Genomic DNA, 27,061 nt, shown 5'->3' on the forward strand with positions numbered 1-27,061 from the left:
TCGGCATTGATCAATGAATTGCTTGATAAATCAATCAATCTATTGATTGATATGATCTATTGATTGATATGATCTATTGATTGATATGATTGCATGATTCAATTATTGATACATTGATTGATCAATGTATGACACATTAAATGATTCTCCAACGCACCAAATTCTATTTACAGCCCAGTTATCTGTGACATCAGTGAAAAAGAAGTGTTCTACGAAAAAACTACTCAAATCAGTAGACTGTAAATTATTTGCAATCTTTAACAATTTGTGAAACTGGATCACTAGGCACTGCTGCTCATCAAACTATCTGAACAATGCTGATAACGTGAGTAATGATATTCATCTATCTTTATCAGTATTCGTTTTCATTTAAAATTTGTTCTTTGTTCTGTATTTCTCTTCAATGTTGGAAGCACTCATTGGATTCAATATTAATAGATAGAAAGAAAAAACAATATTTTGTACGATAGTTTTGTGTGCCGTTCAAGTGCGTACAAATGACGACAAGCGCTAGAGTGTGTTGACTACTATGCCAGGTGCCAGCACTCGTCTTCACTCCGTCCATATAGATATATACAGCGAGCCGCTTGGCAAGCGACTTGGCCAGAAACTTGGCAATGTGGACTTGGTGATGAGGACATGTACTTCGAAATTTGTGTGAATAATCTTTGAAGAAAACGTTAAAAAATTGTATTTTCATCCGAATAATGATCTGTAGAGCGTCGAAACGATGATCAGTAAATCAGTGAATAACTAACTTCCATTTTGCTCATTATACTGTATATTTCTCTAAGATTGTACATTCTCATCATTGATTGTCGTTTTTTAAATGCAATTGTAGCAGTGTCTTGAATATTCCCCTCTCACATTGTGAGCCCAGTACATTCATTTTTCTATAACTTAGTTCTTCCAACGATGTATCAAGGTCTGAACTTGAATATCCTTTGAATGTTTGTAGCAGGATGTGGGTAATGATAGGTTGAACAAGTGCTCTCAGATAAGTTTGCCAGCTCACCGAACACCATTGCCAACTCCGCAAATCTCACTTTTTTGCTCGAATCGCTAGTACATTATTATACTATTTGTTCGCTAGCATTGACACAGATGGTCACAACTCCTGCAAGAAGACAATCGAAACAATAGTTTTCTGTTGCAATAGCCAACTTGAAAGAAACCGATTTTTTCTCAATAACATTACAAATATCGTTTATTATTCTTCCGCCAATTGTTTGGGTATACAACGACCTGAGTAAATAATGATGTTAATTCATTGTTGAGCTTGTAGAGAGAGAGGGAGTGAGAGAGAGAGAGATAGAGTGTGTGTGTGTGTGACGTAAACCCTCCAATAACAAGTTAGTATCTTTATAAAGAGAAACTGTTATTATACTTTGAGCCTTGAATAGTCGCGAGTGTCTTTATCCTATTGCAAAACTTCTAGATCGAAATCCGTTATAGCAACGATATGAAGTAAATGAACTCATTCTTGTTCCAATATAATATTCATATATCTTAGTTACCTTGGACTCCTTTGACCTTATCTTGTGGAAGGATGCTTTTTAGTTTGTAGGTTCATACAACTGTGAAATCTGACTATTTCATAGTTCATAGGACAATTTAAAGATTTTGAATAAATGAAACTTTGTTAAGAATGTTCGCATTAAGTTATCATCTTTCATATTTCATGTAAAGTATGAGTGAAAGAAAGAATTATCATTGGGAATTCAAAAATCGAAAAAACTGTAGTATTTCAGTATTTAGTTCAACGTTTAAGAGGATTGTGGTTCAGGGTACAATGAAATAAAATATGAAAAGAGAATGTGGAAGAAGTAGAAGAGGATTTAAGGAACCAATAGGGAGCAGGATATGAAGTGTGAAGGGTTCACACCTACGGATTTGGCTCGCGGATTTGGCCTGTCTTGGCTCGGCTCGGGCGAAATCCGTGCGTGTGTAGGCTCTCTAATAGAAAAAGTGATAATAGCAATAGAGGGAGGAATAATAGCGATGAAAGCAAGAATGAATAAAGTTGATTCATGACATTATTGAAATGTAACAGAGTGAAAAGAAGGGATTATGAAAGAGAAATTGGAAAAAACATATTTCAGCCCTACGTCTTGTACTATGTCCTAGATTACTGAAATACAGACATTTCATCAAAATAACAAAAGGACTTGAGTCATTTTATGAAAATTCAGGAAAGAAGTAGAACAAGGTTGGCCTTCTTCTTTTCTGCCAATCATTTTGATAATTATTATCAATGATAAGTGATATTTGTTGAAATGAAGAATAAATGGCTAAAGTCTAGCTAAAGAGAGCATGTGGGCGTCGACTTGTACTAAGCAGCTGCAGTTTACCAAATTGTACTCGAACGTGATTAATCGATGTTGTGTGGCCGTAGTAGATCTCTCATCTGACGTTCAAATTGGCATTCAACAATTATTATGAAATAATTTTAGAGTGGCGTTCCGTGATCAGATAGATTTTCATTCGATTTTCGATTTTGCTTGAAATATGATTTCAATATTATCTGTCGAAACTCTGTGCTGATACTCGTAAAATTATCAGGCTAGTTGATGGTAGTACATTATGTACGGTACTTATATGTAATTGATTCAAATAAACTGGTTCCTACTTGTCATGACTAATACAATAGTCATAATAATTTATTGAAAGTGATGAGTAGTTTTCCTTTCGCCGTCTCCGTACAGTCTGTAGATGGTCTGCATTATTTGGCCGAGACCCAAATAACAAAGATCTGAAACGGAAAGGATCACTGATTACGTCTGGTGTGTAAAAACGAGTGTAACACCACGCAATCTATCGTTTATTTTTCTCATCCTCTTTCTTCATTGGTTGTAATTGTCTTCTTTCACATTCACCTTTTTTCTTTGTATTTCATCTTGGTCGAAATTTTCTATTTTCAACCCATTCTACATTTCTTGGCCTTTTCTCTTCTCATATTTATAAACATTTTAAAAATGGTTCTCATAATATTGTTTTGTTTTTTCTTCATTCATTTTTTCGTCTTCATTTACGAATTTATGATTGAAATTTATTTGCTTATTCTCCTCCTTTTCCTCCACATCCATACCCCCCTGCACATTTTTTTCATCTTCCCATTTCCTCTGCTCTTCTTATCATAATATGCCCCTATCACTTTCACCCTATTTTTGTATTCGAGTTTCAATCTTCTTTCTTATTACATTTAACAAATTATCACTTCCTTCTTTCTCCTCCTCCTTCCTCTATGTCTCCACTTTTCTTTTTCTTCATCCTACTTCTTTTGTTCCTCCAATTAAATCAATCTCTATCTCCAAATCGAATCTGGTTTATGTTCTTTGTTAGTTGTCCACCTTTATTGTCTGCTTTGCATTTGTTTTCTCTCTTTCCCACTTCTCAATCTTTTTAAATTTGTTACACATCTCCTTCGGTTACCTGATAATTTCAAATTCAAATCGAAGATATTTTCTCATTTATCATGATACTCTTATTCTCTCCCTCCATTTATGCTAGCTTGTACCTCCTCCTTCTTCAAATATTTCCCTCTTTTTAAATTGTTACCTACGAATGATTTTTCCAAATTCTTCTTCCTATTTCTCCTTTATTCCCTTCCTCTTTTCATTTCCTCCATTCTTTTAGTTCCTTTTCTGTCTATTTCTTCATTCGCATCGCATTCTACTCATGCTTCTCGTCTCTCTGCTTCTCCATGGTAACGAGCACGCAGGCCTGTTATGCAACATGGCCGCCGCAACTATTTGACAGCGTGGTATTTAAAAACGCTCAGAGCAGTGCTGATGCTCAGTGCAAGTGGCCTTGTTTTTATTTGCTAAACGAATCTCTCTATCTGTGAGAAAACATTGAGAAATAGCTGATAATCCATTGCTTGTTTGTAAACAAATACAGTTCTATCTTCATCCATATAGTCAGTCATTGTACTCTGCAAGATGAAGGCTGACCTCTATGTGCGGTTATAGTGTTCCTGGTAATGTAATTCGTAACTTGAAAAATGAAACGAAAATCAGGGGCTCAATTCCTGGTTCTAACAAGCGTTTTTACCTTGATAAGTTTCACCTGTTTCTTTGTTCAGTTATGTATTTTTCAAATCTGGATTCAAATTACATGCGTTTCTTTGGACATTTTGAGTAGTTCTTATAGTGTTTAAACCAATGCCGATAATACTCATTCTATTGTACAAACGATATTCATCCTATTTGCAAATTTCCATTGAATTATGATAAGACTCAGGTAAATCTCAAGTTATCGAGGAATTGAAAAAGGATAATGTGATATATGATCATAGGAGTCTATATAATAAGAGAGAGTAGGGTTGTGTTTGTTCGTTTCCACAAATTCTGTATAATAATATGGTAAATGTGGAACAGCTGCATCAAATAAATTATCTCAAAAACATCTGTTTAGAAAAAAACTTTCCCCCAGTTGCACGGAAATCGGTTAACGTTTAATCGCTATAAAATGCTATACTTCAATTATTGAGATTAGCGCTAACCGATGCATTTTGGCTGCACAAAAAAAAATTTCAAGCGATAACGCTGATTAAACTAATCAATGTAATAAAAAATTAACAGTCAATTCACGGGGAATTAAATCCAACTAACGTCGATTAGGTACCTACTGATAGCTGTCTTCCAAAATTAGTTTTTGGTAAAAAAACTACAGAATTCAAAGTATGAGCTAAACATATGAATGAATTTCATCCGTTAATGAAATAGAAAAGAGTATTTAGCTGATATTAGCATTGTCACGTGGTATTTTAGCACCACAAAATATTTTTGAAATGAACTATTGAGCTTTAATAGAATTATAAAATAGAAGGAATAGATAGCCTAGTCAAAGTACCACTCAAGTAAAATTGAATGTTATTGGTGATAAAGAGTATCATATTATCTAAAGCGATAAGAGAACCATGCAAAATTGTAATTCAACAATAATGAGAATCCATCGGCAGAATTTAAAAATTATAAAGCAGCTTATTTATTATTGGCAGATCATAAAAAATAAAAGTTTGCATGTACATTTGAGGTTAGAATTCTTTGTTTTTGTTCTAAATGAATCAATCGATCTAGGATAAATCGACAGTTCTTGGAATCGATACCTAACGAATCAGGTGATTGCTCGATCAACCAGTATAAATTGAATTATAAGTTTTACTCACAAAATATATATTATATACACTGGGGAAGGTTTATGTAAATAGATAAGGACAACTATTATTGTTACATGAGTATTTATTGCAATCTAAAAAAGTATGAAAATCAAGAGTACACAAGCTCACATAAAAAATTAAATGTATACTGTTTTATAGTATCATATATCGAGATTTATTTATTGGAATAATCTAAGACAATCACTCAATTTATTTATATAAAAACTTTTTATTTATCTTTGTATAACAAAGTTGGAGAAATCCTGAATCTGAAGTAACCAATTGCATTGAGTCTAACTAAAATTAGAAAGCCAATCAGAGGGAAGCTTACAAATCGTTCAAGGAAGAGATGAAATTTTTCTGAAAATCATTTCTCTTTGGCTTGTGATCCCGATCTGTAAGGATGCACATGGAGATTAGGGTTCTCTCTTCCTATTGAATTTTATAATCATCAAGCCAACCCCCTTTTAAATGTAAAATATTTGTAATTAATGTTTGATTATTTGTGAACTCAGGGTTGCTAAAGAGTTCTTAATTGTAATCTGTTCCCATAAATATATTTTAATACTGGAAGAGATTTATAAGAATCTGGACCACGCGCAAGCCCAGCAGAGATAAAAAGGACCTGCCTAATTAATTATTGGAAATAATTAATTTACTCTACAAGACCTTCAAGAACATCAGTTTTGTGAGTGCAAAGATTTGTCTTAAATGAGCTCATTTTTAAGGCCTTTATCAGTGAATTGGGGAATTAATTAAAGCGCTATAAAAATTTATTCAAGTTTAAGAAATTCGCAACGTGTCGACTATTATCATATAAGTTATAAAAACTATTTTATGAATTTATTGATTTATGTAAGAAGCTTACTTCCATGCACGGCACGAACTCATAAAACCCTGAGATTATTGAATTGTTCTTTGTATTAATTATTATTTGCTCATTGATCAAAGTATGTCATGTTAAATCTACAGACCGAACAGGTTTTAAGTTGTAGAATTCTGAATTGACTGGAAGTCCATGTAGCAGTATTAAATACAAATTTATCATTTTTAAAGCTCACAACTGTGAATGCTATTAAGCCTTCTGATAATTGTTCAAATTATAGAAAAGAATTTATTTAAAGAAAATTATAGATATAAGAATATTTTATATATATTATTTTATGGGAATATATTTTATGTTTTATGTCAGCATACAAAATCATAGAAGTTTTTATTATATCCTAACTCATCTCGTGATATACAGTTTGAGCTGTCTTGATACCAAGAAATATTCGTCAGCAGCACATAAAATAAGTGGATCAATTAATATTGATCTTATTAAGAACATTCATTACTTATCATCCTTTGATGATAGTCATACTATTCCGCCAGAAAAATCATATTGATAATTACATTAATAAGTACACAGTATATCATATAAGGATCCAGAGAACTTCAAGAACTGGCGTTGTAAGTTCAAAGGAAATTCGGAAGGGTAAGTTGGTGAATACCTGTATTCATGACAAGCATTTTAAAAATCAACTAGAATAAACCATAGTTGATCTTCATTATTCTCGATTGGATACATGGTTACTGATAGTCAGTCGCCAACTATCTTTTTGATTTCCTTATTGGTTTTCTTCCAGAACTTCATGGAAGCAGCGGTAAGAATTGTTAATCACCAGTCATTGAACCTTGTGGTGATTAATTATATTTGGGAAATTCATGCATCTACCACTGAGCTAGAGCTGTGGTCTGAACCCAGCATATTTGCGAGCCGGACGGCCTTAGCTTTTTGCGAATTTATTTGCAAAATAGGGATTTTAGCAACCGCTCTTATAAATATCAAGAATACCGCATCACCTGTAAAGGATTTGCAATTTACCACTTTACAGCATTCAAAATTAGATCCTGATTTCTGAGGTTAGTTTTTGATCTGCTTCGTTTGCTGATAGCACGACACTGGCGACAGACAGAACATTTTTATGGTGCATGCTTAATGAATAGTCACCGCTTAAATAACATAATCTCATTTTTTTGCCATTTGTTTAGAATAATAATTTACTATAACATCACTGTCGGATAAATTACAGAGTTGCCAGATTATGAAACCGTTAAAATCTTGGTTAGTTAATTGGAATTTAAAACCAACTGATCTTTGTGGAACAGAAATGAATATGTAAAACTAATGCTGATTTGTTAATGTCCATATTTAACAGACGTACGTGCAACTGGTCCATAGTTTCGAAACTTCGTTTTCCTGGTGCAATGTTTAAGCTGTGTACAGATATACGCGCCTCCAACCCGCTCCGCCCTCCTTCCACCATCGCACCGCAATCGCTCCGCCCCCGCACTCACTCACACCGATCATGAACGTTATGGGAGAGGTTAGCTCTTCTCGCGTTCCACTCTTGCTCCCCGGTCGATCATCAATCGCTCTGCTCGAGTGACGTTCGGTTGCGGAGCAGAGCGAAAGTCTGTACGCACCTTTAGGCCTACACATGGCATGTACTGTATTATTAATTTTCCAGCTGGAACAGCTTTTTGAGACAAAGTGCTAGATAAACGTCTACAGTTTCATCAATGCTGTATCGGCAATATGAAAATGCATGCAGTTAATATGTCTTTGAATGAAGGTGTTGTTATTTACATAAAGAAATTATTCTCTTTCATTTTTATTTAATTAAAATTTCAAAATTATTGAAGCCCTTATAGAATGACTGACTCACTGTACAGTCAGTCAAAAATTTTAATATTGGAATGACGGGTATTTTGGCAAGCTGAGCGAAAAAATAAGGTCATATGCACCTTTTCATTATATCTTCAAATGAAAAATTAGTTTTGTGGGTTTCAAAACTCCCTCTGAAAGGGAAACTATCCAACTTATTCTATCTTTTAGTAAAATATCAATGATCATCCATCCATCTATTATCTTCTATACTATAATAAAGGAAAGAAATGGATTATACACGTATACAGGTGTAAAGTATAGGAAAATTATGTTTGACGCATCATCACGTCTGAACTACTGGACTGATTAACTTGAAATTTTGCATATAGATTCTTGCTTAACCGAGGATGGTTATAAACCTATTTTAAATTCTTCAATATTTGATTACATCAAGTTTTCAGTTTGTCAAGTTTTCAATTATTTGTCATGCTTTCAGTTGTTGTAAGGAAGAAGCAGAACATTTCTCTTAAAAGGGAAATTAGAAGATAGGTATGATTGGGGATCCTTTTAGAATGATAAGAACAGGTTTTCCATCGCACCCAAATTTTATCCGCCATTTTGGAATCGTCATTTTGGAACCACCATTTTGAAACTTTTTTTTTTAATTGAAAGGTAGTCATAAATTAATGATACATGATTCCGATACAGGATTTCCAGAGAAAAGGTATGGTGAAAACCGCACATCAATATCGCAAACCTTTCAAAATTTATTCTCATTCATTTCCTTTATTATAGTATAGAAAATGATATATCCATCTATCATCTTCTATACTATAATAAAGGGAAGAACTGGCTTAAACGCGTGGAGAGGATAGGAAAATTATGTTTGACGCATCATCACGTCTGAATTACTGGACTGATTTACTTGAAATGCTGCTTATAAATTCTTAATCAACCGAGGATTCTTATAGGCCTATTTTCAATTCTTCTAGATTCCATCACGTCAACTTTTAAAATAGACCCCTGCGAAGCACGGGTTACCTGCTAGTAGTATATAAATATGGCTTCAGGTATTGTTGAGGTTGAGAGAACCTTATTAAAAGAATAACGGTGGTGATTTAAAAAGAAATAAACCATAAAAACTAGACAAAGAAAACCCAAAATCTGCAGCTCACATTCTTACAACATAACATTAAAGTATTTAAAAAAACTGTTTTAAGAGTTAACTTACAGCGTGACTACTTTTTTAGTTGCACGTACTTTGCGGAGGAATGTATGCTTTTTAACATACAAATCGAAAAAACCCTGGTGCATGTATCGATTGTCATTACACAACAACCAAATTGCTACGTGTCATTCTGACAAGTGCGTTGAAAAACACGCGCGCATAAAAACGCTGCGTCTAGCTAACAAGGACAACAGCTGTGCGGTCAACTATCAGTAAGACACTAGAGTTTCTTGTCATAACGACGTAACCTAATAAATAGAGTGGCAATATTATTGCTTATGTAAAATGTGCGAGAAAAAATAGAAAACAAAAAATTGCTAATCGAAGTTGAGTGTATTATTGTGTGTTGAGTGATGACTTACGTAATGGCATATTTCAAGTGAAGCTGCTAACATGACATCTATATTGTTTTACTTGCAAAACATTCGTGATAAAATTCACTTGCAATGCTTGATTGGGAAATCAATTAAGTGTTTGATTTTAATGAGTAGGAAATAGATGTTTCTACTACTGCTACTAGAAAAACGCGATTTTTATTAAATCTCATAATCTTCAATGATGGTTTTGAGCCATAAATATTCTAGATCACTATAAAATTGTCCTCTTTGTGAAGCAAAATTGATATATCTTGCCCAGGAGTAGCCTAGTAAGTGAAATATTCACAATGATTGAAGCAGAAAAAAGAAGATAAAGTTGGTACAGAATGGAGGATGAATTGATGGAGATGAGATGGACGGTTTGATGGAGATGGGATGGCAGGAAGGATTAGAAGATGTTGGAAAGTTGGGAAAAGGCATGGATGAAGAAATGTGAAATGATGATTTGATGAATGCAAACAAATTATGCGCAAAAATTATTAGTACTAGTCTACATGACATGACTAGGAATTGACATGCTATTAGCAGTATATATTTTTTGAAGCATGAAGCTCAACAGAAACACCTTATAAGTTGAGAAATCGAAATGCTGTGGTGAGTGAGCTGTATTGTTTTATTCTAGTCAGTCTATTGTAAGGTTATAGCACATAATATTATTTGTTATATTATAATGATACGATCGGTGTAAGAATGGACACGGGTTCGAATCAGCAGCCAACTAAACTTGAGGAATGCGTATAGTTTCTTACAGCAAGTCATATTGAAATACATACACATTACAGAGTGTGTATACTAGAGTTTCAAAACTATAGTGACCCAATTTCAAATACGTCCAGCCTACCCAATATGGAAAAGGGTTTCAAATTAATCACAACATAACAAATTTCTGACAAAAAAATATACGAAACTGCATCAGAAATGTTCAATATGTCCTCCATTAGGACACAGACTACTCTAGCAACTTTCCTATTCATCTCACTAAAATATTAGTGAAGATATCCACTACATTGGTGAACTACTCTAAACCAGTGAATATATCCACTAGCATTACATTATAATAATGAAATAACATATAATATAATACAATTGAATTATAGTAATGTCAGTGAAGATATCCATTGTCACTGAAGCTACAGCAGCTGATATATTGTATTTAAATGTTATGAGTTGAATAACAGGGGAAATTATCTGTTCAGTTATTCAGCATCACGGTCAGCAAAGAAGATGAATAGTCGGTCGCTCAGTAGCTCAGTACTATTGGGAGTATTAAATAGGAATAATTGTCCCATATTCTTCATATGATGAATATTTCCACTAAACCAGACAAGGGCACTTGTATTGAAATCCAGCTTTATGGTGCAGTTTCATGAAGTATTATCATCTGTAAATTGCTAATGTTTTTCATTATAAAATAATATATTATGTAAAATTTCATATTGCTTTATGAACATTCTATATTATTCACTGAATATACTTTTAAATATTATAGTAACCTCTACGATGTCTGCGCAGTCATTGATAGTTTTGGCGGCTATTGAGCCATTGTGACGGCGGCCATGGTTGCTCAACAGCTATTGCCACAAATGATTGTTGGCTTGGCTGCAAAATATGTTGTCACATTGTCGTCGTATTGGGTTCGCCTCCTGCAAAATGATCGTGGCAATTGATAAAACATGCCATAGGATGTGTTGAAATACGTTGTGAATTGTTATGATTGGTGTATGAATGTTTTTGGGTTGGGGAAATTGTTGATTTCGATAGTGATAAAGGAAGTATTATTTCTGGAGCTATTGACCTGTCTATTTCTAGAATAGTTACAGTTCTGAGAGTTTTCAGAAAATTGAGTTATCTCGGAATGGCTGTTGTGATATTTTTCCAATATGGATGAAATAACTTGAAAACTATGTTGATGACTAGGGTTATGTGCAATCTAGAGATTTGGGAAATTCAAAGAAAAATATGATTCAATTCTGAGAACGGTTTCTGGCAATAATTTGTAGGCTTTCAACCTAGCTACGATTGAAATCAGTTACAATTTATATGAGAACCGAACTAATCAGATTTGTATATTAACAATTCGATACTAGTAGATGCATACCGTATGCTGTATTCATACAAATTTTATCTTGATATTGCATTTTTATGAATTGAATGAATATTCTAGATAAAAACTAGTATGAAATGGTTCATATTGGCAACAAATTGTTACACATTATTCAAACATGGATAGTAGGTACTGTATTTATTAAAATGACAATCATTGGTCGATTTACAACTCAGACACAATTCCTAGATATAATGAATGTCTGGAAAGTGTATTTTTTTCAAAATTCGATATTTTTACGGTACTATCTCTACTCTTGTAGGATGATTTTTGCAAGTTCCATTATTCCGAGTATAGCACTAGTTGATGAAACAGCTTTCTAAAAATGTCTCGATGTATTTCAGCCGAATCCACAGTATTTTTTTTATTTATGGCTGGTTTATATGCATCGCAAGGTGAAACAAGGTGGACAGAAGACCTCAACTGCTCAAAAATATTGCGGAAATGAAAAGAGTAGCAGTTGTAGAAGCGTACTCTATTTCAAGGTCAAGCCAGTTATTGAAGCAAACTTACTACTTGTTATCAATGACTGGCATGTCGATCATATTGCGGCAGTCGAGATTCTGATTTCAGTTATCCTTCTTCATAGCCGAACATGATTGGAACAGGTTATATCCATTACCTGATGACATGATAAAAGTTGGTAGAATAAGTTGTTGTTCTGACAAAACAAGTGTATCAGACAATAGATTGTTGGATGTGATGATGTTAAGTCAAGGAAGATATCAGTTTGAGAAAGAATAATATCTTCTCTATAAGGCGAGTAGTTCCCTGGACAAACTATATTATATAATTTTCTTCCATAAGGTTATATAATTTTATATAGTTTTCTTTCATTTAGGCTAGTAGTTCCCTGGACAAACTGTATAATATAATTTTCTTTCACTGAGGGTTATGTACTGATGTGGAGGAAAAGGTTATACAGAGCAAAACTACTCTACTTCTTTTTTAATATTCTGTGATTATTAGAAATTTGTATTAAATTTTCGTACTCATTTCATTACCTTTATAAATTTTCTATTGTGTTTTTGTCTGAAAAACTTTTTAACTCTAAAATCACTATGAGCATTGAAGAGCGGTTGAACTGTTGACCAATCATCTATTCCACATACCATATTCAACCCACAATACGGCTGGCTGCTTCAACCCACAATAATTACTATTGATCACGAAGTTGAGAAATAGTAGTAAGTTTTTAAATAAATATTCCTGAAATAGATTATGGAAAGAGAAAGATTTCTACAGTTTACCGGTACGTTAGGAAGGAATTCGCGACTATAAAAATCTTCACTACACAATAATTACTTCCAGTTGATCTACATTCTGCAGAGTGTGATGTCAGGCTTCAGGCACCTCCTATCATGTCTTGTATTGGCAATAGCGTGTTAAAGGATGAAATATTGTCAGGTTGCTTAATGACATGTTGGCAGATTTAAGATAAGTAGATCAAGGGATCTCCAGCTGAGTGCTGGGGCGCGAAGCGGTGACCTCTCAGGCCAAGGTGGTCTACTGTATTTAGCCCCATAATAACACATTCTTTCTTATCACCTTACTCCATGGCATCTCTATGTTATCTATCCATCTAAGTACAGCATTGAGATTGAACTGATGTCTTTGCTGAGGAGAAATTCGTTCTGAGAAATGGTCCTACTGTTGTAATAATTAAATGCAGGGCTACAATTTGTGATTGACAGTGGAGTCCTTTCTACCTTGGACTGAACTGCCATGTGGATCCTATTCTGAAGGTACGTGTGCGAGGAAGTGAAGAGGGGATAAAAGAAACTGAAGAATACTCAGAGACTGGAATGAAGGTCCAAAAAGTAATTTCTCTCTGAAAATGTGTAGGAAAACTGCATTCCTAACTATCAAGCCTACCTATTCTATAGCCTACCCTACCAAGAAATCCGCCCCTCTCCTCCTAAATTCTTAAATTGGATGTAGAATCACGGAAAATTAGAGATTCGCTGATAACACAGAATGAATTAATACTTACATTTTGATAACAATAAGAACTGTAATATTAAGAATAATCCACTTGATATTGTTGAATGTCCCGAATCTTGAATCGCGTTACTTTTCTATACCTAATATTAAGTAAGGGGTTGTAACTGGACTTTTATTCAATATGAAATGTATATCTACCACAAAATCATCTCAACCTATAAATAGTAAGATGATGATATATAATAAGATTATCATACATTAGTCTTGTGAGCTTCATGTTCATCTGTATAATTTCATTCTGTAAATATGATGTGATTGTATGTATAAATTTGTAAACAGAACAAATAAATTATAATTATTCTTAACATTATAATGAATCAGATCTATGTTCTTTCAACAATTTGAACGAATTGGATTAACTATGCAGTTAAAATCCGAATTCTGGACCGATCTTGAGAATTCCTGAGAGCAGTCTCTCACATTTCACATTTGGATAACCGGTTTACCTTTTTAGTATTCATCTCGGCCCGATTTTGTCATCTCACATCTTTCCTATTCCATGCATTTAGAGAGGAGCAGTGGACATAGCACTATCCGAAACTTAAAATTTATTTTTTCATCCTTTCTAGAAGATTTGGAAACTTATATCTCTACATTTTCTCAACCTTCCTAGGAGATTTACACCGATAACAGTCATATGAAATGCAGCGTTTGGGATGTCTATAAGAACGAAAAAGTTTTTTAAATCTTGGTGCACCGGTTTTGGGGGCTTATAGGAGTGGTCTTCCAGTTCAGAATAGGAGAATATCAGTAGTCTTACTAGTCAGTAATCTAGCTAAAATGCATCAATAATTCGAACTGAGATCCAATTATTATGAATATCACAAATCAAATAAGTTAGTTTTCAGGTTTCATGTCACCGAATTAACATTTTTTTAGGTATGCAAATGTGAACTTTAGTTGATAAGGGAACTGGAATTTCCAGGTTAGTTGAGATGAACAGAACTAAAGATGAAGTTAACTAAAACGTAGATCTCATATTCATTAGTTCAGCCAAACCTCTGGCTTATTGCATTGACATCTGCAAAGAGTATTCATTGACTCAATATCAAATCATTTTCTAGTATGCTTGATAATGTTTAGTTGTGCGTCTCACGAATAAGTTTGTTTACAAATTTTTGGATCGAAATTTTCAAAGTAAATAATTATTTTCAGTTTTAAGTGATTAGTGAGTGCTATTTTCTTATTTAATTTCGGTTTTAAACAAACTAAATTCAAAATTTCATGTTTTCAAATGTTTGGACTTATTTCAAAAGTGTATTAATCAAAATTAGGGGAAAGAACAGTTTTGGGCTGTGCCTGTTGGTCCTTCCCCAATCATTTTAATGAATTGTGTTCTGTGTATCATTGATTGAATAAATAAATAGTATCTATTGAATACTAGATAAGAGATGCTATTGGATGAATAAAAATAAGCATCCGATTCAAAATAACTGAACTAACTACTAATGGATTGGATGCGATGGATATGATTGGATGTTTACTGCCAATTCAACTTACTGTATAGGCTAGACAGGCCACACCTAATCATGGTAGGAGCAAACGTTTGTGATTTAGAAGAGGGAAAATTGATAGTATTTTTAGAAATAACAATGTCAAAATATCCAATAGCAGTAGACCTATGCAGTTTCCATAAGGAAGCTAGTTTCAATGAGATTTGATTTGATATAAGAATATTCATAATTTATTGCAAATAGTGTATTATATTCTGCTCAAGTGTAATTGTTTTCTTTTGATTATGTTTAGTTATAATGTCTATAAGGCATTAAAAATTTGCTAAAATGTGCTTGAAATAGAAATCATGATACGTCAGCTCAATGTTGATTTTCATAATAACCTTAGGATTCATAAAATTAATAAAAAAATAATTAATTTATTATTAATTAAGTAATAATTACTTTTTTGTCCTTAGGATTCAGTACATTCATCAAATTCAGTACATCTCTTGTTTATTATCAATTGAATCACCAAATTATAGTTTCAACTTAATTATAATTTCTATGAACATCCGGAATCTTCTTAGGAAAACAGAAGATTTGCACAATTCGAAGAATAATCATCAAATAGACATAATAGTGTCGGTTTCTCTTGATAAGTATGATTGAATGAGAAATAATTCCACCTCCGTTTTAAATTAAAATTTCTCAGTAGGAACAATATTAATTACCGTAAGTTTCTTCACAGTCTTCAATAAATCAGCTAGAAATCTTACCTGTTACTGAGCAGAGTAATTATAATTGGGAACATTAATTTTTTTATAAAATAGCCGTTTCCTAAAAACTGGCTATAAATCCTAGTTATATGTTGAATGATTATTTCATAGTTTCAAGGTAAAACTTGAATGGTTTGCCTAGTTTTCGTTTGTTGATACCTTCATTATCTCAACGGCTTTATCAGATTTCTTTCAAAACTGATGTAAATTACTCTGAAGAATTCGCAATTAGATGATGATATGCCTAAATTATCTCCATATTTTACCATGCAAGTCACATAATGGAACACAGGGTCTCGTGACTGATTACTCTCTTGCGAATTCCATATCCAATTGTCATATTAATTGTCCAAGAAATTGGACTTGAATTGTGAAAAGTGGAAGATAGATACTCGCTCATTACTCTCTCAAATACTCTCTCACCAGCGGGCAAGGCTTAATTCCTTTTTCTGGTGATGCCAAATTACACATGAAAAGTATCTAATTACAATTTTGGTATTATTTATGATTACTTTTTATCATATAATTTTATACTTTTGATTATAAAATTATGTATTTTCTTTCATTTGCTTTCAATATGTATTTATTGTATGGCAAATAAATTATTTGATGATTATCTTTTGGGAGGGAGCAGTTCTGGTTTGAGCCTGTTGCTCCTTTGTCACGAGAAATAAGATTGGAAAAGCTCTCATATCAATCGATTATAAATAATAGGGTTGATATCAGGACGTTTACTGTTGGATTCACACCATGCCAAAATGGTGATGACAACTAGAATTATACATAATAGATTGAGTTATATTCTAATGTCTTTTTGATAATGAAATAATTCACTTTATCGAAAAAACTATATTCTTACAATAGTAGAGAATGAAGTGAGAGGACCATAACAATCGGAAAAACATAGTGAAAGGACATCGAAGGACGGGAACAGAGAAATTGGAAAACGTGATGCAGCAGAGTGTGTCATCATCATCATCATCATCATTGTTACCATAATTCCTTAGATGAAGGTCATCCATCCATCCATCCATGTTACACAGAGACGTGTCACTTCCACAAGAATGCAAAGTGAAACGAGATCTTTTTACCTAAATTCGGATGTTATGAAGCAGTGAGCTAGAAGGTATGACGTAAAGATGGATGAGAAAGAATCGAAAGAATTGAATTTAAAAAACTACTTTGCGGAAATAATTAAGAACTGAACACTTTGTGAAGTGAACAACTGCAAGACTTATATTCTTATAACATATTTCGGACTATGTGTAACCTTATCTAAATTTGGGAGAGGAATAGCACAAGGTCACCTTATTTTTTCTCACCCTATTATTTTTGAGGTTGTACTTATTGTAATAATCAATAAAAAAATGAAATGAAGAAAGAGAATTTTGTTAGAGCAAAAAATAATGGATAATGAGTGGTTTGGTGGACATTAATGAGCATAGCTATAGAGAAGCAGGAAGAGATAAAAGGAAAGTAGAAAAACAAAAACGAGAATTCTGTAAAATTTCAGAAAAATAGAGAATATATATGCGTAAAAGATTGACATTGCAGTCCTCTTGTACAAAACGTGGAGAAGAATATGGAGTTGAATGTTGGAAGATGAGAACTATTGATAGGCAATGGAGAAGTGAAAGTTATACGATGTTGCGCTCGTTCATTGTGTGGAAGACCTTTGGCCATGGGCCATGGCATACAACGGACATCATGGCATTATGACTGTTTTATAGCATGGATACTGCAGGAAGGTGAATAATTCAATAAGGAAGAAGATCAAGGCGAAAGAAGACCGACAAGAAGGACGAGAAGAGAGAGAAGAAGAAGTGGAAGTGTAGATGAAAGGAGAAAAAGGAGTTGAATAGAGGGTGGGGATAAAGTAGAATGTCTAGGAGAAGGAGATGTAGAAGAAAATTACTCAACACAGAAGTTGGACAAATAGGTAAACATAGCAGAAGGAAAATATAAAGAAGAGGAATTCTTACAAAAGGTGAAGTAGAAGCAGAATTTGATGAAAGAGAATGTAGAATAATAGGATAAAAGGATAGGATAAAACTAAAACAGCTTATTATCCTGTGGTGAACGTTATTCAAATTGATGGAATTTGAAATAGCATTACATGCTATTGATGTTCCTTCATAATCCAAGACCAAGTATCTTTTTGAAGGTGGATGAAGGGGGGGTTAGGTGGAAGTGGCGGCTCTTATTGCCTCAACTTCGCCCAAAACACTTTTAATATTTCAAAGTGTAGAAAATGAAGGCATCTATCTTCTGCAGCTTGCCACATATAATTCTCTGCCAAAAAAAAAACAATCAATAGAAAAAGTAGAAGACGACAAAGAAAACGTGTGGGAGAAAATGAAACTATGAAGAAAATGAAACCAAAGGTGTACGGTCATCCGCGCAACTATCATGTAGTACAACTGATGTAGTAAGATGTAGCAGACGACGCTATATTTGTTACGTGAGACAGATAGAGATAGAAAACAAGGAGAGTGCGCCAAGGCCGTTGCACAAGGACGCAACCGCGGTCATTTGAGGACACCAAAGAGCGAGAGGGACTGTGTGAGAGAGGAATTAAAGAGCTTCTTACCAGAAATTCAATTCTCGATTACGACGCAAGTTGTGTGTGTACCTCCTCCCATCCGGAAATGAATTTCGTCTGCCACCAAGTCTTCTTCGCCTACGTTTGCTCTTCTTCTTCTTCTTCTTCTTCTTCTTCTCCTTCTTCTTCTTCTTCTTCTTTTTCTACTACTTCTTCTTCCTATTTTTTTCTCTACCTGACTAGGTCAGAGGTGGTAGGACGGTAGGAGATAACTAAGAAAGACGTTGCCAGGTTTGATAAGTGGCCGAAAATGTCTTCTCATACTTCCTTGAAAGCTATGGTGACCACATAATAATTAGACAGGATAGCGCTAAACACAGCTCTAGAAAATGGATAAACATCTAGTAAATGGATAGGGCCAGCACTAATAGTAGAGCATGTCCTACCTCTATGATTCTATGAACAGAACCTCAAAATCGTGTTAAAAAGTAGAAAGATTGTAACTTGGGTACATTGATTAAATTCGCTCATTATTTCATGAGATTTTTGTCTGTAGAGCGTAGCCCTGATTGTAAATTGAAGTTTTCGAATTAATCCTGAAAGTTGTTTAGGAAATAATCCGAAAGTCGCGGACTCAACACTTCTCGAGATTTCCGTGCGTAGAGTGTGGGCCTCATTGTGAATGGAAACTTTTTCAATTGAGAAATGTTCGGTTTTGGTTATGTGAATTTTTGTTTGTTTTATAGATGACAAGACGACTTCTATTTTTAGTCTTGAATCAAAAATTAACTTTAGCGTGCCTTCTTGCTAAGAGGAGACTACATTCAGTATTCCTGCTCTGGATCCACTTCAATTGAATGAATCCCTCGCCTTCTACTGAAAATTTCCATGGAATTTTTTTGTTTTCATGTTGACAGGAGAGCTGATATACGAATTCATATACAAAGCTATTACTAATTTGTATTTGTTTGTATCATTGTTTTGCATTATTTTTCACACATGTTAATTTTGAGTGGTTTGTGTTGACAGGGAGACAGGCGGTGGCGGGGGTGGCATGGAAGGGGTGACGGTGGACGGCCGGAACGGCAAACCGCCGCTGCAGACGCAACAGAGCACGGTCTGGTCGCGGAGACAGCAGGCAGTCTGCGTGCGACACGCATTCAAGCACTACGGATCCTCCAAGCATCCCAATCACGTCCTCAGCAACCTCAGCATGACCGTCGCAAAGGGCACCATGTCAGTACCGAATGGAAAATTCAAATATATATTACACTTGATAAATACTGGCCGATTTCTAAGTGAACTTATTATAAGAAAATGAACAGAAATATTGGAAAATGATACAAAATGAAAATTACAAATATATATTAGAATTGAGAAATAATGGACGAATTCTAAGAAAACATATTATAAGAAAATGAACAAAAATATTGAAAAAATATACAAAATAAAAATTTCAAATATATTTTTGAATTGAGAAATACTGTGCGATTTCCGAGTGAATATTATAAGAAAAAAAACAGAAATATTAGAATAAAATGTACTGTATAAAGGTACGGGGTTCTGACATTAGTCCAGCTACCCGTAATTCTATGTTACTCAAGCCAAGAAACTTTCATCACGTACAAAAAAGGCTTGATAAGATTATGTTTTATGTATTTAGGGACTAAGGGTGCGCGGACAGTGAGGAGGGAAGAGGTAGAGGGAAGCGGGATAGAGGTACCTCCTGTAGCCCAAATGTTATGAGGTGGAAGTAGAGGAGCATCTCTTCCATAACACGGAATGAATTTTTGTTGCAGTGATATATCTCTATCGCGCTTTGACCTCTTCCTCTATTTCTACCTCTTCACTACTCTCGTACCCTAAGGTGGTGTTTTTTCTCCCAGAACTGAACGTTAGTTACCCCACAATTTCTCAGTGAGAAAAATTAATTTAGTATAGTAATGTATAGCTCACGTTTTCTTTTACCTTCAATAAGTATAGAATTGTTATTATACAGTATGAAATTTGACTCTACCTTTATATTTTATAGTATACCAGAATACGAGTGATAATATCAATTAGGAGGATATTAGGATAGGAGTGAATAGCTGATATACGCTCCGCGAACAAGAGCACTCACACAACTTTCCTTGCCGTTATGAAAATTGATCACCTGACGCTAGTGTTCACGCGCATCTCAAGTCTACTATTCAAAGATCCAAGCCAGCTGGTGACAGGACAATAACGCTGGAGACACACGAAGTCTGCTATCTCTTCATAGTGAATGATTCAATAGAATCAACAGTAATTGCAATTGAAATAATAACACGTTCTCCAATTTCCAGCTTATTTTGAATTTTAGGTGAAAATGTTACTGAACATTAATTGTAGAGATTTTCATGCTCAATCTTTTCCACTTGAAATTTTTTGTTTAAATTGTATCTGAAGACTGATAATTGGGAATCTAAAATCAAACTTTGCATAGATGTGGCGGAGCTCCTGGAATTTTTACAGATATCGAAAAACCCTGTTTTTGACAACATTTTCGCTATTTTATCCGCCATCTTGAATTGCATTGGATCGAAATTTTGTTCGTGTCGGATCCTTATATTGTAAGGACCTTAAGTTGAGCCGTCCCAGACGTTTGCCGTTTGCCAAACGGTCTTGGTCTGAGGTCTGGTCTGGAAGTGTGTAGGAGGCTTGTAATTAAAACTCGCTAATATTATATACATAGCTTATTCGCATGAGTGAGCTAAATTTTCCAAACTGTCGCAGAATTTGTAGAACAAATTTTAGCACTTTCCGCAAACGACTCGGAAAATCTGCGAAAACACAAGTGGATATTGGTAAATCACTGATTTTTAGTGTGAATTGGTCATCTCAAGAATCTCTTTAGCAATCTATTGCACGTCTCTAATTGAATATTTGTGCTAAATTCAAATAATTTTTTCGCGCCATTTCTTGAAAAATCCGGGAAAACCCGTACCGAAAACCTTGATTTTTAATGTAGTGTATCTTTGTACTGATTCTTTGTGAAGAATCGTGTGATAAATTGGTCATCTCAAGAATCTATTACACGTCTCCAGCTAGATGTTTATGCTGAATTTTAAAAAAATTTACGCGCTTTTTCTTGAAAAATCCGGGAAACCCGTACGTAAAACCTTAATTTTGAATGTACTGTATCTTTGTAATCATTCACAAACTCCATCTTAGCACAGGTCTAGAGGCTTTTCTGAACATACCCGACAAATTCCAATGTTATTGGCTCTGTATATTCTTAAATCTAGTAAGGAGTTTGATCATTGTATCATACCATACATAAACAAGGATCATCCCCATATTAAAAATCATATTTTGTAAATCTTTCAAGCTCAACTCCTACTAGTGCAAAAATCAGTCTCACCTCATGTTCCCTCCCACATCGAGATGATATTCTCCACGATAAACTGCAGGAACACTTACACAACATAGAAATGGGTAACTTTTTTATGCAGATTTGAAGCAACCTCGTTGAATATTAATCGAGCTTTGTTGGGTCATTGGCTCCATCCAATCGATACCATACAGTAGCTTTAATATTTCCTGTCAAGTTTTTATTTGATTCTATCAATAGAATATATCAATCGATCCCACCAATGACGCGAATAACTTTTTCCACTTTCGATATTTTAGTATGAAGTCTAAAAGTGAGTAAATAGAATGCATAAGTGGGAAATGGTTGATAAGAAAACGTAAAACATTATCATCGTCAGATTATTTTCATAATAATATACCGAATCTTCATATTTCACATTTTAGGAATCGTCTACCAGTTTTAAACGTTAGTAGATAGGATTTGAAATAATAGAAGAGATAATATATTCAAATCACTGCTTCCTTCAACACTGTACTGAACCAATTGAACAAGCTTCAAGATGTCTAAATTTGAAATGAATAATTATTTTCATGGAAACCCATGTCTTAAAAAAATTTTTGACAGTCCATAAAAAAATCGAAGATAGTCAATCATTAGTTCCATTAGTAGAACTCTCTCATATTGGACCTAATTTATGATTTTCAGAACACATATTTAAGCGGCTCAATCATTCGATCAGGATAGGATCGTTGCTATAATTAGAAACTGTTACAAAAATGAAGTTTTAGAGTGGCAGTGAATTTCAACACAGATTTGGTAACTTGAAATGTCAGACGTTTTCAGGAACATAAAAATGAAAGTAGAAAGATCACGTTCACGATAACTCATCGAGCCAACGAACCCAATCATTAAAAAGAAGTGTAGCCTACCGCACTTATTAGCAAATTCACTGTATACCTTAGTACAATCTTTATGGCGTTCAATATGTAGACTTCATGCTTGTGAAAACAAAGTTTACAATTCTATAAAAATTCATTCGATGTTGTATAATCATTTGATCATATTTTTATAAAGATTTATTTCATACTAGATAAATCGCTACTTATTTATACTCGTAGACGTAGAAGTGCAGAGAAATCTGCATCTGCTACTATATGCAGAGTGATTCACATGAGGTGTAACAATAGGTAACTTGTTAACCGATCATTCTACAGAGAACTTTAAATGTGTAACTTTCCTTCTTTTTTTTGTGACATTTTACGACATGCCATTTTAAATTAAAAATTTGGCCGCCATCATCCAAAATGGAGAACAACTTCATTTTTTTAAAGACAACCCCCATTTTTTATGATATTTTTGGATCTTACATAGAAATTCTTGGACATTTTTACTCTTGTCATTTTTTTTATAAACCCAACGGTTTACGAGCTGGAGGGTATTTTTGTATTCTTATCATGAAGCCAATAAAATAGTGTTTTTTTTCAATGATTACCCAGCGGTATATCAAAAACTATTAATCCGTCAGCCAACTTTAAATTGGGAACTATCCTTCTTTTTTTGTTACATCTTACGACATGCCATTTTAAATTGAAAGTTTGGCCGCCTTCTTCCAAAATGGAAGACAACTTTATTTTTTACGGCTACCCCCATTTTTTATGATATTTTTGGATTCTACAAGGAATTTTAAGACATTTTTCTCCTGTCATTTTTTCGATAAACCTAACAAGCCAGTAATGCAATATCGATATGATTATGTGTGGCTTTTTATGGTTGTACATCCTAAACAGTTAGGTTTATAAAAAAAATGACAGGAGTAAAAATGTCTTAGAATTTTACGTAGAATCTAAAATTTCATAAAAAATTGGGGTTGCCAGTCAAATAAATAAAGTTGTCCTCCATTTTGGAAGATGGCGGCCAAATTTTCAATTTAAAATATCATGTCGTAAAATGTCACAAAGTTGCCCATTTAAAGTTGTCTGTAAAATGAACGGTTAACAAGTTACCTATTGTTACAACTTATGTGAATCACTCTGTATGTAGGCTAATGTATTACAAACTTCAATGGAGAATGAAAATAATATTGAAATTGAAAAAATACTGTATTTCTCCATATACAGCATACAGCAGTCTTGGACATCAATTGATATTTTTATTCACCTTGCCTAATTAATTCGTCACAAACATAAAAAAAAAAATGTTTTTATAATGTTAAAATTATTGGCGATAATAATTACAGTACTATGCTGACATTAAATTCTCGAAATCATAAAAAACTTTATTAATATTATTGCATCGAATTGTGTGAAATTAAAATTAAGAATTCAAATCATAAAATATAATTACCATCTTACTTATGAATAATGAATCATCTATAAAACACCTATAAGAATAATTACTTTACCTTTGATATGTTTTTGAATCATGGGACGTGGAATTGGAATATAATAATTGAATACTACTTATTAAATATGAATTTTCACTAATACTCATTACTTACTTACGAAAGTTGTCACTCGACATTATTATTATTATTTTACTTACGAAAGTAAGTACTGATACTCTTTGATACTTATTTGAATTATTTCAAATTTTGTGCAACGAATAGCGTGAAATAAAAAAATTGAAATCATGCCAATCAAGTGAATATGAATGATGGTTGATGGAATATCAAGTTGTAGATAAAACTCTAAATATAATATTGCATATTTTTGAATTATTAGTTGAAAAAAATTGTGAGGAAATGTAGAGCAATCTAGACTATTTGTATACTAGTAATATAAAAGTGTTTCAAGTCTATCTTTCTGACCAAATATTGATCATATTAAATGATCAATGAATCTGATCATTTTCAAGTAGGAAACCTCTGACTCTGTCCTGGTTTTAATAGTCTTATGTTAGTCAATGAGATGCTGAATAAGAGTGTTCTAACTTGTAGCTTGACTTACCTAATTCATGATTGATTTAAATGTATTTTTTAATGGAAGCCCAAACAATTCTCTATCAGATACAGAATACAGGTCTACTTAACACCAATTATCAGTGCATTATGGTTTGATACACTGATACGAGTATTATGATGACTGGAAATTACGTACTATCATTTTTATTATTCTTGCTATCAAAACAGATTACTCCTAAAGGAATAAAAGTTATGATCCTAGTAATTTTTATGAGTTTGTTAAGATCCTGAGTCATTTAGATGATTCTTGGAACCCATTAGCGATATTTCTCTCCTAATCAAGAAATCTGTCATTTACATTTCCTAACTCACACATTTATTGAATTCCATGAAATCCATAAAAACTCAAATCTATTTTCACAATGAAAGAGTTCAAAATGAAGGCTCTACTACCAAAGCTATCACGATTTCCCAATTTTGCTCTTGCTACTGTAACAAAGTTATCAAGATTTCCCAATCCTCAGTTTAATATCAGTTCATGATGTTTTATCATATTTTCTTTGATTGCAGTTTGTAGGCAACTGATTTAAGAAATTGAATAAAATATATCAGTCCATGAAATCAATAACTATAGTCTAAAACTATACACATCTTCAGCCACCTTATTCCAACTGCCATGTTGGCTAGAATGTTTCTGGAAAGCAGTGTGATAATAAATTCTAGAGGAGAATTGATCCAGCTACCAAATAATTTTAAAGAACCAATAAACTAAGAAAGTCCGATTTCAGACGTAATATCTCCATGATTCATCCAACAGACTCAAACTATTATGAATCTTAATTCCGGTTTTGTAATTCACTGTATTTACATTGAAACCAAACATTCAATGTCAACAAATCCGGAATCTTACATTATTGAGTAGATAGGAATGAGTTGGTTTTCTTGTTTTATCGCCAGTAAAGTAATTTTATCTAATAGTCATGTTCTTTAATTGTCTTCTCTGATATCAGCCCGAATCATTACTTTGAAACCACATTTCATGATATTGTACAATAGTACAAAACCGCAAGGTTCTGTGATAGAATTCAATAGTAGTTCATCATCCAGTATAAAAGTCCACTCATACCCTTGGCAAGATGAATTCACACTCACAGTGATTTTTGCCTTCTAAAATTGGACAGTGACTTGCCGAAATGGATAATTCAAGGTGAATTATTGTCGTTGGATTGCATTGTGCAGAGGAATTAAATGTGGCTGAGGCCCTTTGGGGCTTGCAGATTCATGTTGAATTATTAATACTCATTATACAAGAGTTGTCCGTAGGTTTACTCATTATTAGACTTCAATTTATTCAGGTATCATTGACTCTTACATCTATCATTGACTCTTATCTTGAAAGACCAAACTTTCTATTAGGAGTCATTCTTCTACTGATTATGCCTCAATTAATTTGCCCTTCACTTGTATCCGATAGTTTGAATCTCACCTATTTGGTACATCAATGTCTCTATAAAACTAATGACCGATGAACTCTAAACAATGATTATTTGATGAAAATCGTACATCTTCGATATATCCAGCTACAAGAAAGCATCAGCATCAGGACTACAAACTTCTTCAAACAGAAAAGCATCAATATCTTTACAATATCTATATTTATAAATAATGTAATGTAACAAAAATATCACCTAGAATATACCTTATATTGTAATTCATACCCTATTCTTCTCATTCAACAAATTTATTTCCCATTTTTAAGATTATAGAATGATCCAATATAATATTGTTTCAAACTATATCATCAGTAATCAACTTGTGATTTTGAAATATCGATGATTGTGAACCATATTTTTTAATGTAGTCTATTCTTTTTTGAAACTCACCAAAGATTCCATCACAACATGACGTCGCTGTTGAACAGTGATAAATCATTTCTGATATCAAGCCCCCAAAAAACAGTGTATCATATCCATCATTTACATAGAAAACAGAAACAAATACGTACGAGAAGTAGGTATATATGAATATTCAGGCTGGGTAGAAACTCCCCATAAGGTAGGCCTACTCCCTGCCATGCGAATATATTTTTCTGCTCGAAGTTCCAAAAACAGTGTTCCATATTCTGCAGCAGAAACAAGGATCGACCAATATCAACGAATGTTACTAATGTTCATATTTAAATTCATTTTAGTATTATGGATCGCCAAATGTCAAGTTACAAAAGGAATTTATCATATTATAAAATTGAGAACCGGTTGGATCAACAATACCTGTGATTGTTCATATTTTCATTTCCTAAAATATTTTGAATGTTCATATTCGAATCTATTATCATTCATATTCAGTTATTTCTATTATTTCATAATTTATACGTTTTTCCTATTTCTCGTCTCCATTGTATTAAAAATTTTATTGTGTTGAAAACTATTGTATTATGTGATCGAATGAAAATGGGGGTTTCTGTGTTGATTAGAATAGTATTTTATTGGTCATAAAATATTCACATGAATATATGGACTTCGTCAATTTTTTAACACTAAAGTA

General features: G+C 33.4%; 1 protein-coding gene across 4 annotated transcripts in view; it reads left to right on the forward strand.

Moving 5' to 3' along the window:
• Positions 1 to 27,061, forward strand: part of LOC111045397 (ABC transporter G family member 23) — a 180,481-nt gene that overhangs the window by 131,064 nt on the left and 22,356 nt on the right. For 3 of the 4 annotated variants that reach the window (XM_022330798.2, XM_022330793.2, XM_039437251.1), the window contains exon 2: positions 19,311 to 19,517. In XM_022330798.2, the coding sequence (XP_022186490.1) occupies positions 19,311 to 19,517 (207 nt within the window). Of the gene's footprint in view, positions 1 to 173; positions 326 to 19,310; positions 19,518 to 27,061 lie in introns of all 4 variants that reach the window. The other variant, XM_022330797.2, reaches the window with a different exon arrangement.

The sequence above is a fragment of the Nilaparvata lugens genome, chromosome 1 (assembly GCF_014356525.2).
Source record: "Nilaparvata lugens isolate BPH chromosome 1, ASM1435652v1, whole genome shotgun sequence".
NCBI lineage: Eukaryota > Metazoa > Arthropoda > Insecta > Hemiptera > Delphacidae > Nilaparvata > Nilaparvata lugens.